Below are 13,164 nucleotides of genomic sequence, written 5' to 3'. Positions count from 1 at the left end.
GTTTCGTATTTCTAAATAGCTGCTTAGTGAACTTTTTCTTCTCTTTGGTATTCCAACGCACCTCGGTCAGTATTTCTTCGTGTCTCGTCTGTCGTGTTCATTAGGTTTCGCGTTTCTGGCATTAAAATCTAGAAGCTGCTGTTTTTATGTGTGAAATAAAGTCACTGTTGAATAATTATCAGACTTTTCTGAATGTTTTATATAAAATAGAGAAAGAAAAACCTGAAACGAGAGGTTAGTGTGAGCTAACCACCTCAGCTGCTTCTTGATGAGGTGCGGCGTCTCTATGGAAAGCCCAAACGTCAAACGTCCATCAGAACAAATTTTATTTACTTACAAAAAGTTTTCTTGAAAAATGATGTAAATTATTACAACAACAAAAAATAATCATCTGGAGTTGTGTTTGTGACAAAGTGGGCGTGGCTTGTCAGAAGGCGGGCGTGAGGGCATCGTAGAGCCGATGGACGGCGACTTCTACCATCTCCCTTAGAGTCTCGTCGTCCTGGCACGTCACCACCTGGTGTCACAGATCTGAGGTCAGCACATCACCAGAACACCAAAAACCTTTCAAAGGCCTCCCGGGAATGGAAAACACCCGGACTGGATCATTAGGCCCTGCCCACTTTTACTCACTCTGGTTTCTGGGTCGATGTTCGCTGTAGCTCCTCCCACCGTCACACACAAGTTTTTACTGTCGCTGAAATTCACGCAGTCGTCCCCGAACATGTCACTGCAGCACAGCAGAGTTCAATGTCATTCAGCAGACCGTGTGAGTGTGTGTGTGTGCATGTGTGTGTGTGTGTGTGTGCGCGCGCTCACTGCAGCATGAGCTCCAGACGCTCCACAAACACCTCCATGTCAAAGATCTCCCTCTTGCCCTCCAGGACTGAAACAAACAAACAGAAGTCAGCTGACCGAGTCCCTGAATGCATCGCTGCAGGCTGTTGTGTTGCGTTTACTGACACTTCTGATTGTTGGGGTTGGACTGGACCTCCAGGATCACGGTGGAGACGGCGTCGGCGTACATGTCGTTGAGCGGACCGGCGATCCACTGGAGACGAAACAAACCGACTTCAGAGGACGACTAACAGATTTATGACTATAAACGACTCCTTATCCTTTAAATGGGAAATAAATTAGCGTTTATTATTACTAAGCAGTAATAGAAAAGAGACAAAAATACGTTAAAATAAAGGTTTTTAAACTTTATACCAAAAACTAATTTAAATGTTTTTTAACCAACAGAAATAACGATATGATAAAAAATTACATTTTTATTTTTGATGTATGCAGATTTAATTTCCTTGTTATTAATAAGCCTAATAAGTGATTTTGCTGCAGAAATGTTACTTTTTTTTTTTACCATTTCATAAAAATATAAAATTATGTTTATTGTGAGAAATTTAAAGAATCAGGAACGACTTTTATTTAATAGAAAAAAACAAACGTTTAACAAAGGAACCAATTAGATGAGAGAACCTGGAACACAGAAGAACACTCAGTGGTTCCCAATCTGAGGTCTGGGACCCCCCGTGGTGTCGATGTGAGGTTACAGAGGTTACATGTGTAGAAGTTACCTCCAGAAAACCCCCATCCCAAAACCAGTCACAACTTAGAACAAAGTTTTTAACGGCGTGTGTCGGTAGGAGCTGGGCTTGGGGGTCCTGCTGAAAGGCTGGTAACCACCGCTGTGGAAGGACGTGGGCGGCCAGGACGGGAAACACTTCAGCTTCTCGCTGTAAATCAATAAAAATCTAAAACAGAATAAACAAAACTGAGTTTGGTTCTGACCTCCAGCAGAACCATCCCGGGTTCGTGGACCAGAGTGATGCTCTGGAAGATCTTCACCGTGATCTTCTCCGTCCCCTCCACCTGCTGCACATCACCTACACACACACACACACACACACACACACACACACACACACACACACACACACACACACACACACACACACACACACACACACACACACACACAATAAATGTCTAGAACCAAACCAGAACATTCTGAGCTCAGGTGAGTCCTTACCTGCCAGGTTCTTCAGCTGACTGACCAGCAGGGAGATGGGTCCGGTGAACGGGATGGCCTGGTTCTGAGTCACGGTACCGACCGACAGATCTGTGTAGTCTGAACAGAGAAACACAAATGGGCCAACACTGGTTTTCTGGACTGGATCTTTAAAGTTCTGCAGATGTTTTAAACACCTGATGAGCCTCAGACTGAAGACCCGGCACAGATTCAAACAGCTGAAGTACGGAATCACAGGCGTGTCAAAAATAACGGACCTTTAAAATAGGGCTGAAACGATTCCTCGAGTACCTCGAATAATTAAGAGTACAAAAAAGCCTCGAGTCTAATTCTCTGCCTCGAGGCTTCGTTTAATTCATGTTTAATTAATTCATGGCTTTGCAATCGCCCGGGTCATGTTTCACCCGGACCAAAATAAGTGACGCACATACACACTGCACTGAATGCTCACACAAGTAGCGAATGTAATTTAACTTTCTCTTAAGCCATGGCGGACAACGTGGACCCCGGTGGAGTGCGAAAAAGACAGAAAATGTCAAAGGTGTGGGACCATTTTTCACGTCGTAATGTGGAAAACGTAGTCCGGTGTAAATACTGTAAAATGGATTTAGCCTACTACAACACCACATCCTCCAAGCTGCAGCACCTGTAAATGTCACTTCTGCAAGCGGACTCGGAGCCTCTACAAGATAATGCATTTTAGCCTGTATTTCTATATATTCTGCGGACACTGTGCGACTTTTTCATTTGTAGCACTCAGTTTCAGCTCACACCGTACGTCTGGTAGCAACACGTCGGACTTAAAATGTGCAAAAAATAGCAGTTTTTACAACACGTCAGACTTTTTACTGTGTTGTTATTGATGTCTGTTGTCCCTCAGGATTGCTGCAGGAGGACACAGGTACTTATGAGCGGCGGAGGAAAACGAAAGGAAGTAAATAAATGTTTTGTGATCAGTATAATTTGACATAACCACGGCAAACATGCTTTCGACAATCCTTGTTAGTGTGAGAAAAAAAAAGTGTAGAAATTTAAACGGACGTGTGTTAATAGGGAAACAGCTGGCGAGCCATGTTTGCGCATGCGCCGTGAGCGGTTCTGGTTCTGTTTGGGCCGCAGCCGCTCGCATTTGTTTACTGTGAAGTAAAGTTGAAGTGATGAAGTTTTGTAAACTAAATTTGAATAAAACTTGAAGAATAACTGGCAATTGCTTGCTCATTTCAAGAGGTCTTTCATATTTTATAACATGCTATTTGATATAATGGTTTAAAACTCAAGAGTAATTTATTAGAGTACTCGATTAATCGATAAAAGATTCGATAGAGTACTCTATTACAAAATTATTCGATAGCTGCAGCCCTACTTTAAAATGTTACTGGTGTTGTTTTGTCCTGATGTGTCAAACAGAACCGGGTCGCTGTTTAAAGACCCAGTTTCACCTGAAACCAGGCGTGTTAAACCCTAAATCCCACTGGGTCGAAGTCGCGGGCCAAACTCGATATTTAGAAAAGCGATGGATATCTACAGATATGTTGCTGAGTCTTTCCATTTGAAACAAACTTATTTTTACATAAACACTGAATCCAGTATGACCCAATTACACCCGACTAGTAAATAAAACACATCAGTTGTTGTGTCTCAGTTATTTACTCCTTTTATTCCTTAAAGGCCCCATGTGTGAAATCCATTGAAATCATGATGAAAAATGACTCTTTAGCGCCGTGCAGGTCAGAGAAGGTATTGCAGCTACGGTGGCCCACTCATGAGTTTGACTGTATAATCAGGTTCCAACCTGTGTAGCCTAACCCACATGAAGCTTAAAACAAGCTACTCTACCTCTTTAAAAAGCATTTATAATTATGACTGTTTATCAACCTACCAGTCCTGAAGGAAGCAAGCTAGTTCTGTTAGATCTTGAAGCGGTCACAGTTCACACACGGAGGAGGGGTGACGTCAGCCAGGAGGTCAGGTGTTGTGAGAAATTGTGTCCCCTGAAATATTCTGTCCCCCCCTGTCTGGCTTCTGGCTATTTTCACAACATTTGTGATCAACTTTTACAGGAAAATGATGTCATGTAATAATGTTATGCTTGTGATTTTTTTTATCTGTAATTCCTCCTAAAACAATAAAACGATACAGTAAAAACATTCTTGTTCACTCTTTTGCAGCAAGCTTATTTATCATATTTGAAAGTTATGTAAAAGGATGTAATCTCACTCCGTTTAACATCTTTTATTTGAGGTAGTTCAGTCCTCATAATGGACTTAACATTCTGTGAATTAGGAAATATTTGCTCTTGACTGCCTAAGGGAAACAGAATATTTCAGGGAACATAAATTCCCACAACACCCATTTCATGTGGATCACGGAGCCTCGATGTAAACAAACTGGCTGCCGCTACCAGCTTATATGGATACGGAGCGATCACTGGCTGGTCGTTAACCACGGCTGGTGAAGGAGTGTTGGTGAGCCGGGGACATGCTGGAGATCAAGTAAACAATGCTGACACCAGCTAATCGTGGCTCGCGGCTGGCGTGGTGGAGATGGGCGTCACGAGCTACCGAGCTACTAGTTAGCCATGGCTAGAGCCGGGGAGATGCTGTGTTTGCGGTGTGTACTCTCCCACGGATTACCAGCAAAAGGAGACCCAAGTCTAAAGGTAACGTTTGAGAAGAAGCCCTCTGAGTCGGAGCGTCTCAGTAACGCGTGGAGAACTACATCGCCGTTAGTAGAATGTTGTGGAGATAAAGTAAACAACGCTGATTTAGCCACTGGCTATCGGACGAGTGCTGGAGCGTGTTGGGCTAGACGGCAGGCTGCAGGAAGAGAGGAGACTTGAGTAGAAGGACTTTGGTACGGACACGTTGGTACCGGATCGGGAGTTCTGGTACTAGGAAAAGACGGATGAACAACTTGAGGTGAGTTTGGGAGTCAGAGACACTAATCGGAGGCTGGCGTCCAGATAATAGCAGACGGGGGTCTAAATATATGCGGCTTGCTTGTGTTGGACATGATGATGAACTGACTAATTTTATGTCTTTTGATTTAATTGTTTTTTTATCCAGACTAACAAGTACAGCAACGGTGTAGCTATTCCTTTCTATTTCTTAGCTGAATTAGCAGACTCCATGCTTCCAGGGCGCACTGCTGCCCTCTGCTGGTTCTTTCAGGTTACAGTCATAGTCCAAACGGGTAAGGTGGAGCTCGTATGTCCCTAAACAGCTACTGTATTTTAAGATGGTGGATGACCATGGAGCGTCGACCACAGTTTATGTATATAAAAATGTATAAATTCAAGTTGAGACGAATATTTAGAATTGATGTTGGTGAGAAATATTAGAGAAAAAGGACATGTTTGTGAACTGCAAACAAACTGCAAAAATACCACACACTGGGCCTACAGCCTTCAGCATTTCTTAGTCTTTTAAGTATTTCTGTTTTCTTGTTGTTTACTCTTTATTCTTATTTTTTATTCTCCTTTTCTGCTCCTGCAAATAAAGTTATTGCTGCTGTGACGCCAAACTTTCCCCACTGAGGGACAATAAAGGGATTTTCTATTCTATTCTTCTATTCTGTAGCCTTTGCTGTTCCCATGTTAGAGTGTCGTTATTCCTTTTTTACAGGCCAACAACAAAACCCCCAAAAAAACTTCTCTTAAATGAAAAGATCTCGGATGATTACATTCATGATTCGGAGCAGAAAAAGAGAATAATTCGAGCTCCGCTCTGATTTACTGTGACGCTCACCTGTTCCAGCCTAACACCTGCATCTCTGGGGTTGGCTCTGAGCTGAGGGAGGAGTTCATCAGTGAGACTCCGGTGTTGTTCTGTTCATCTTCATCACAGACAACAGTTGCTCACATATGTGCTGCTGAACATGGAGGATCTGAGCAGCTAAGGCCGACGTTGGGTCGGAGAGATACGACTTGAGTACGCCGGAGTTCAATCAGCGATGAAATCTCAATTTCTGGGCTTCAAAGTTGGCAAATCGCAGAGTAAAGGCAGAAACCATCTTTTGTGTCGCGCGTCACGAGGCGCTTCACAAAAATAAACAATAAAAAAAGATTTTTAAATATGATAAAAAATGTTTAAAATGAGACGAAAAAATAGAAAGTGTGATTAACAAAGGGGCGAGAGAAATGAGTAGGAACGAGGAAATCTGTGGATCTCGGGAAACTCGGTGCTTAGGAGCATTTCAGTTTGAGACGGAGGCGGGAAAACTGCCGACGCCGATTCGAGGAGCACGGATGCTAATGACTGTAAACAGAGAGGAGGGAGCGCTGACGCCACAAGGCACCATGGGATTTGTAGTCTGAGGCCAAATGGACCAGTTTGAATCCATTTTAATATTTAATCTCGCGGGCCAAAGTTGGACCGAGGGTCTGAGGTGGACACCTGTGTGTTAAAATAAAAGTTACGAACATGCTAACGGATGTTTTCCGGTTCTGGTCGAGATGTTTGAAGATGTTTCTGAGATAAATGTCACAGCAGCGGTTAAAACCCACAAAAACTCAGGCTGATACTGACTCGACAGGTCGGACGGCGTCAGGATGTGGTAGTTGAAGTCCCTCTTGACCAGAATCCCGGACACCTTCTGACCCTGAGCGCACTTCCTGTCAGCGAGCGAGCCCATCACCTGCGGCGGAGCATGCAGGGAGTTAGACTCGGTCTGACTCGCCGACTCACAGGTCAGATCACACCAACCTTCGCCAGTTTCTCTCCTCTGAAGTTCAGCGTGACGGCTTCCGTGTTCCTCGGGTTGTGGACCTCGATGTGGACCTCGTCGTTGTCTTCGTACTCGCGGATCAGAGCCGCCTTCAGCCGGGCCATCTCGTTCTGCTCGCCGTGGACCAGAATCTGCAGACCCAGGAACAGGAGGAGGTGTTACCGAGACAACGTGTCCCCCGACTTGTCCTCTAGTCCCTCTCAAACACCGAACTAATACAAATGAAAACCTCTCCAAAACTGGAGAAGTTTGAGACCGAAAACAATTAAATCATAAATCAAAATAATATCACTAATGAGTTAGTACTTAATACTATAAATATTATAGTATTATAATATAGTATAATACTTAAATATTAGTATTAATGATGGTATGTAGAGTGTGTGTTCTACAACTGAGGACATTCCATCTTTTAGTTCTTTTTAAAACACAGAACGGTTTTATTTACCTGCAGCGTTTCATTTGCGGCTGCAAACTTCGTCAGGCTGACGCAAAAAAAAAACGAGGACATGTTTCTGCTCCTCCTTCTAAAAGCTTAGTTCTCTATAAAGATCTGATGCTGCTGGAGATACGAAACGTGTCGCGTAAAAAACATTTTTACTAAACTGTAAACAACGGATAACTAAGGTGCTGGTTAGGGTATGACGTGTGTGTGTGTGTGTGTGTGTGTGTGTGTGTACCACATGAGGAGGTTTGAGCGCTCTGATGAACTCGCTGGTCTGCTGATAGTCGGTGTGAGCGGAGAAGGAGATGTAGTCCACCGACATCTTCAGAGGAAGCTTCTGACCCGACATGGTGACGATCTCCTCTGGTTCCGTCATGATGTGCTGGAACACAGAACCAGAGTGTTTCAAACAGAACCGGTCCAGCAGAACTCTGACACAGTCACAGTAAAGAGAAGATCCATCCTCCGGGTTCCAGCAGGTTCTACGGTGGTTCTGATCCAAGCTCAGACGGACCCACCGGGTCATGGTCTCGGACCTTATCCATAATGCACAGCGGCACACATTGCTGATGTTTGGACCGGCTCTGCAGCTACAGGACACACACACACACGCACGCACGCGCGCACACGCGCACACACACACACACACACACACACACACAGACGACGATGTCCTGGGGCACACTGGCGTCACCGGTCCCTCCGACCACCACCAGTGTTAAGTGTCTTGCTCAAGGACACAACAGCAGAATTCTCTGTCTGGAGCCGGGATCGAACCTGCAAGCTTCTGATTACTGGACAACCCGCTGCCCAACCCAGTGGATCAGAACCATTTCAGAACCTGCTGAAGATCAGACGCCCAGACTGAAGGAGAGTGGACCTTCTTCGTGGGGACCGTAAACAGAACCGTGGGCGGGTTACGGGTCAGGCTGCCGACCTTGGCTAGCGTTCCCTCCACACAGTATCCAGCGATGATGACGCCGTTCCTCCGGTCGGTGCACCAGCTCTCAAACAGCTCCCTGGACAGGCCGCTCTGCATCATCCCAGGAGACGCCATCACCACGCTGGGCCCGATGTCGTCAAAGTGGTCCATGCTCTGGAACACAGACAGGATCAGAGCCGACCCGAGCCGCAGTCGGACCTCCGGTGGAGCGCTCGCTGACCTTCAGGTTGCTGATGTGCTTGAAGACGAACGGGTTGTTGACGTTGATGGCTTTACGGATCTTGTCATTCATGGCGTTGATGTAGGTCTGGTAGACGGCCATGCACTTCCTGGCCAGAGACGAGGCGTAGTAGATGGGAATGTCGTGGAGCTCCGGATGGTTCTGCCAATACTCGTCTGGGCCACAAACACAGGAAACCTTTATTTAGAAGTGGTTCTGGTTTCGTTCCTTCAGACTTTGGTTACAGAGATTAAAAACCAGATCTCAGATCTTCTGGATCTCCAGTTGAGGACCTCACAGGAACCTGGACTCACCAAGGATCAGCAGCAGCTCCTGAGCTCGGCCCAAAGCGAAGACGGGGATCAGACAGCGACCTTCCCGGTTAACGATGTCGTGCACGGTGTTACAGAACCGCGCTTCCCTCTCCTCCCGCTTCTCGTGGATGTGAGTCCCGTACGTCGACTCCTGTCGGACACAAAGATCTTTTGATGCTTTAGACAAACTTTAGATCCACGTTTTTTTTATCTTTGACGGTTTCACAAACCCCCAGCTAACAGGACTCAGCACAGAGCGCCCCCTGCTGGACCCAAAGATCCAGACTCACATCTTTAGAGAAACTTTGTGCTAGAATTAAAGTGACGGTGTGTAATTTTCCTGGCGACAGGGGGCAGTAGAAACCCAAAGTGTTGCAAGCAAGCTGTATTCTGGTGATGGAGTAAGACCTTATTAACGGATGCCCATTTGGGTCAAAAAGACCCAGGGAGAATCTGATGTCAAGTACATCAGACTCCCTTTCATCAGCGGCAACGAGTGAAGAGGTAGATGGTTAAGTAAATAACTAGTGTTAGTGTACGATGCTGTTGGATATTTACCTTTGAATTAAACGTTTTTGTTTGTTTTCCCATTTAATAAATCCACCTTTTGCTGTAAAAGCTGCATATAAAATTATGGAAATGCTGTTTTTCTGCAGGTGTGTGTGTTCATTTTCATCTCTCTAGTCTGTTTAGATACACAAAAATGATCACATTTAACAATGGCTGTGTTTTATTTTGAACAATTTATTTTATTTTGTTAAAATTTACTGGCCTGTCTCTTCTGTTTTGGTTTGACTTCCTGCCAGAATTGACGTGGCTCACGAAAGAATAGAGCTCAAGCCGAAACGATCGCTGCACGGCGCGAGCCTTCGTGGCGCTTCACGGCGGATGTGACCGAGAGCATAGGCGAACGAGGGCGCCGATTCGAAGCGCTCGTCGATCCACGGCGCTTCGCGGCGCAAGGTCTGGTGTGTTCCGGGCGTTAGACCCGCTCCCATGTAACCTAGACCAGATTTTAATGGTTATGTTACGAAGCCACTGTTTTTCAACAACGAGCATCATTCCTGTCATTTTCAACAGTAATTTGACGGATATTTCCAGACGATAAAAACTACACATTGTCTCTTTAATTTAATTAGTGATTTATTTATTGATTAGTCGTCCTTCTGGTTTGTTTTATAACTTACAGAACCAGACGCCTGTTTGTCCCAGCTCCTGTGGAACCATCGACACTGGTCCACAGAACACGTGTCCGGCTGCTCATCATGAGAACTTCTTCACACATTTGTTTTCTAAAACCTCTAAGATGCTCGGTTCGACGCTAGAAGGTAATTTCCTGGTTTCCAGTTTGGATCCTAACAGGAACGCCAGACTTACGGTGATGAGGATGTCAGGCTTCACGCTCGGGATCTCTGCTGCCATCAGGTGTCGGTCCTCCTGTCTGGAGAAGTCTCCGGTGTACAGCAGCTGCAGTCAGGATGAGAGAAACAGGAATGCCTCTGCGTCTCTGACCCCCCCCCCCCCACCACCACATGTCTCTCATGCTGGCGTTGACCTACTTTGACCCCGGCGATCTCGATCATGAACATGGCAGCTCCGAGGACGTGACCCGCGTGGTAACACCAGAACTTGATGCCCGCCACCTCCTTCACCTCGTGGAAGTTGATGGTCTCGATCTTCTCCATGCTGTCCTCCAGGTCGGTCTCCGTGTAGAGCATGTCGTCAGCGGAGATGTTGCTGCAGGGAAAGTCGTGGGAATAAAACCAGATTCTTCCAGAGGCAGCACCGGGCTTCCGTAGGACTCAGTGGAACCGAAACTAAAATAATCGTTTAGATTATTTACACCTTAAATCTTTTTCTTTCAGAACTTTTCAAACATCTTATTTTATTTTTAATTTAATAAAAACTTTTCTGGTTTTCTTTTTCACATTTTGAAATCAGGAACTCTGGATTTAAAGCGTCAGTAAGTCACTCTGGCCTCACCAAGGGTAAAACAGTAGAAGGAATTTGATGGAGAGAAAAATGTTTCCAGATTTTTTCTTCCCTTTCGGAAGTTTGTCCGACAGAAAACAGGTTAGAAACCGTCTCCTCCCGGTTTGTCTGATCAAACATTCCACCAGTAGAGAAACATTTGGTTTGTTTACGATGCGTTCTTCTCTCATCTGATTCTGTCTTTACTCACTTATTTCAGTCCAGAAGGTTAAATTTAGACTTGATGTCAGTTTATTAGTCAATAAAATGCAGATTTTTCCATATTTATCCAGTTGGACTAAAATAGGAATGTTAAAGAGTCTTTAATGGAGCGTACCTGACTTTAACGTAGTCCGACAGCAGCCAGCGGTAGATGGCCTTGGTGGCGTGCGTCATGAAGGTCCGTCCTTTGAAGCTGGTCTTCTGCAGGAACCAGGGCAGAGCTCCACAGTGGTCCAGATGGAAACTGGAGGAGAAAGTTTGAGGTTGGTTTAAAGTCAGAGTTTCAACCTAAACTCATAAGGAAGGTTACGGCACTAAAGTTCATGACTAATGAGAACAGAATCTTTGGTTCACTGCTTGGGTTTTTCAAAAGTTGATCTAAAAGTTAAATCTATGAACAGAACAAAAATAAAGTGAGGTGTCTCTGGTTTGGGACATTATGGGATGTTTTATTCTACGGTGAGAGAAAACAACTTAAACGTTTGTATCCAGATAAAATCACAAAAGGATGAACTAAGATTCAGGGGTTCTGAACTCACTGGCTGATGAGCAGCAGGTCGATCTCAGCCGGATCGATCAGATCGATGTAGGGCAGCGCATCCATCCCATCCAGCCCAGGATGGATCCCACAGTCCAGCTGAGACACACACACACACACACACACACACACACACACACACACACACACACACACACACACACACACACTTAAAAACTGATTTTTTTCTCTAGTTTCTCTGATAAACACTAAAATCTGAGTTACCATGATCTTTCTGCCCTTAAACTCCAGGATGATGCAGGATCGTCCCACTTCCTGACCAGCTCCGCTGCACACAAACGCACCATTAAAACGTAACTTCTGTTTCTACCAAAGTCCACAATATTTAATCACCTTTAAATTCACCTGTTAAGTAAATACCTGGTAAATTATTCAAGTCATGGAAAAGTAAACAGACGCTAAAAGAGGGCCCAAGAAGCTAACTGTGTGTGTGTGTACGTGAATGCGTGTGTACAGGCTATAAAAACTAATACAAAAACTATTTTAATGATATTTTTATACCCCGAATTTAAATAACGCTCACAACGATTAATTAAATCTGCTAACATCACATTTCCGGTATAAAGACACAGAGAAAGCAGCTGGAGAGTGGTTTAGTGAACGGAGTTTGGTGAAGGACGCGCCGCGCGCCGGAGTGTCGGAATTAAACTCACAGCGGGCGGATCAGCAGCTGGTCGCTTTCCTCCGCAGGAACCGTGACGTCAGCTTTACGTTTAGCTGCCATGTTTACACCGAGAAACAAAACAAACTAACAAACAATCACAAACATCTCTCCGTTAGTTTGTCAGTTAACTTCATCGACCGGTTACCAGCAAGTTTCATCCAAACGTCACTTCCGGTTCTTGCGGAAATCTGTCCGTGTAAGACAGCAAAATCTTTTGGTTCCCCCAAAGAGGAAATTTCACCTAAACTGTCCCTTTAAAACAAAATATATACATAAAAATACATATTTGTATTTTGTATAATGATTTTATATTGTTTTTTACATTAAAATATAAGATTTTAGTTTATCTTTTGTTATTAGAGTTGCATAGAGTCTGAAGTAAAATGCCGTATGAAAAATACCTTAAATCAATCAAACTTTATTTCAGACAAGGGATATCCATAACAAGAATAAAAAATAAAAAAATAAAAATAAAATACAAACACATTCTAATTGCAAACCGTATAGGCAGTTGTTCCAATGTTTAAAAAGGACTGAGGAGTACCTCGTGTCACTGTAAGATAAAGATGACAGAGCTCTAACAACCGCGTTAGCTGACAAACTCAGTCGGCAGATGAATTTGTACATGAAGAGCCTCAGAAGCGCATGAAAAGTAGGGATGTTACTCACAACAAACATGTGACTTGCCGAAGTCCATCTAGGGAGCTTCATGAGGATTCTAAAAGCATCCTGATAAGCCACTTGAAGCTTCTTCATTACTACCTTACTATAGTTGCACCACAAGTGGGCTGTATAGAAAGGAGTACAAAAGGAACGAAAGAGGGACACTTTAACAGGATCTGAGCACATGCCAAAGTTACGTGCCAGAGTGTTAGCCTGCATGTATAGCTTACCGCATTGCCTCTTAATGTCCTCGTCATCACAGAGGTCACTTCTTAAAATGTGCCCCAAGTATTTTACTTTGCTTACCACTTCGAGGACCTGATTTAAAAATACAAACAAGTAACATAACTAAAATCACAAAAGAGAGTTACAGTTATTTAAAGTCAAAATACATTTTCTTATAAAA

At 44.2% G+C, this 13,164-nt stretch overlaps 1 protein-coding gene across 1 annotated transcript; it reads right to left on the bottom strand.

The window, feature by feature from the left end:
- Window positions 1-309: 309 nt before the first annotated feature.
- cpsf3 (cleavage and polyadenylation specific factor 3) lies at window positions 310-12,284 on the bottom strand. Its single transcript, XM_015947884.3, has 18 exons — window positions 12,085-12,284; window positions 11,636-11,699; window positions 11,412-11,509; window positions 10,988-11,116; window positions 10,239-10,416; window positions 10,057-10,146; window positions 8,680-8,830; window positions 8,366-8,541; window positions 8,140-8,298; window positions 7,438-7,584; window positions 6,736-6,888; window positions 6,559-6,667; window positions 2,033-2,131; window positions 1,792-1,886; window positions 964-1,051; window positions 820-886; window positions 634-730; window positions 310-517 (listed from the first exon to the last, which is right to left on the bottom strand). Exons 1-18 carry the CDS (start codon window positions 12,153-12,155, stop codon window positions 428-430), a joined length of 2,061 nt encoding a protein of 686 aa, XP_015803370.1. The 5' UTR covers window positions 12,156-12,284; the 3' UTR covers window positions 310-427.
- Between the last annotated feature and the right edge of the window lie 880 nt (window positions 12,285-13,164).

Source organism: Nothobranchius furzeri, chromosome 2 (assembly GCF_043380555.1).
Source record: "Nothobranchius furzeri strain GRZ-AD chromosome 2, NfurGRZ-RIMD1, whole genome shotgun sequence".
Lineage (NCBI taxonomy): Eukaryota > Metazoa > Chordata > Actinopteri > Cyprinodontiformes > Nothobranchiidae > Nothobranchius > Nothobranchius furzeri.
The sequence above is the reverse complement of the archived record's forward strand: the minus strand, read 5'-3'. Positions and strand labels throughout refer to the sequence as shown.

What these genes read in the sequence shown, in the direction of transcription:
- cpsf3 (XM_015947884.3), bottom strand. Translation starts at nt 12,155, where the DNA reads ATGGCAGCTAAACGTAAAGCTGACGTCACGGTTCCTGCGGAGGAAAGC. An exon ending in TCGGACTACGTTAAAGTCAG is followed by an intron (nt 10,417 to 10,987) that starts GTACGCTCCATT and finishes CTTTCCCTGCAG; the next exon opens with CAACATCTCCGCTGACGACA. An exon ending in GAGGAGAGAAACTGGCGAAG is followed by an intron (nt 6,668 to 6,735) that starts GTTGGTGTGATC and finishes GCTCCGCCGCAG; the next exon opens with GTGATGGGCTCGCTCGCTGA.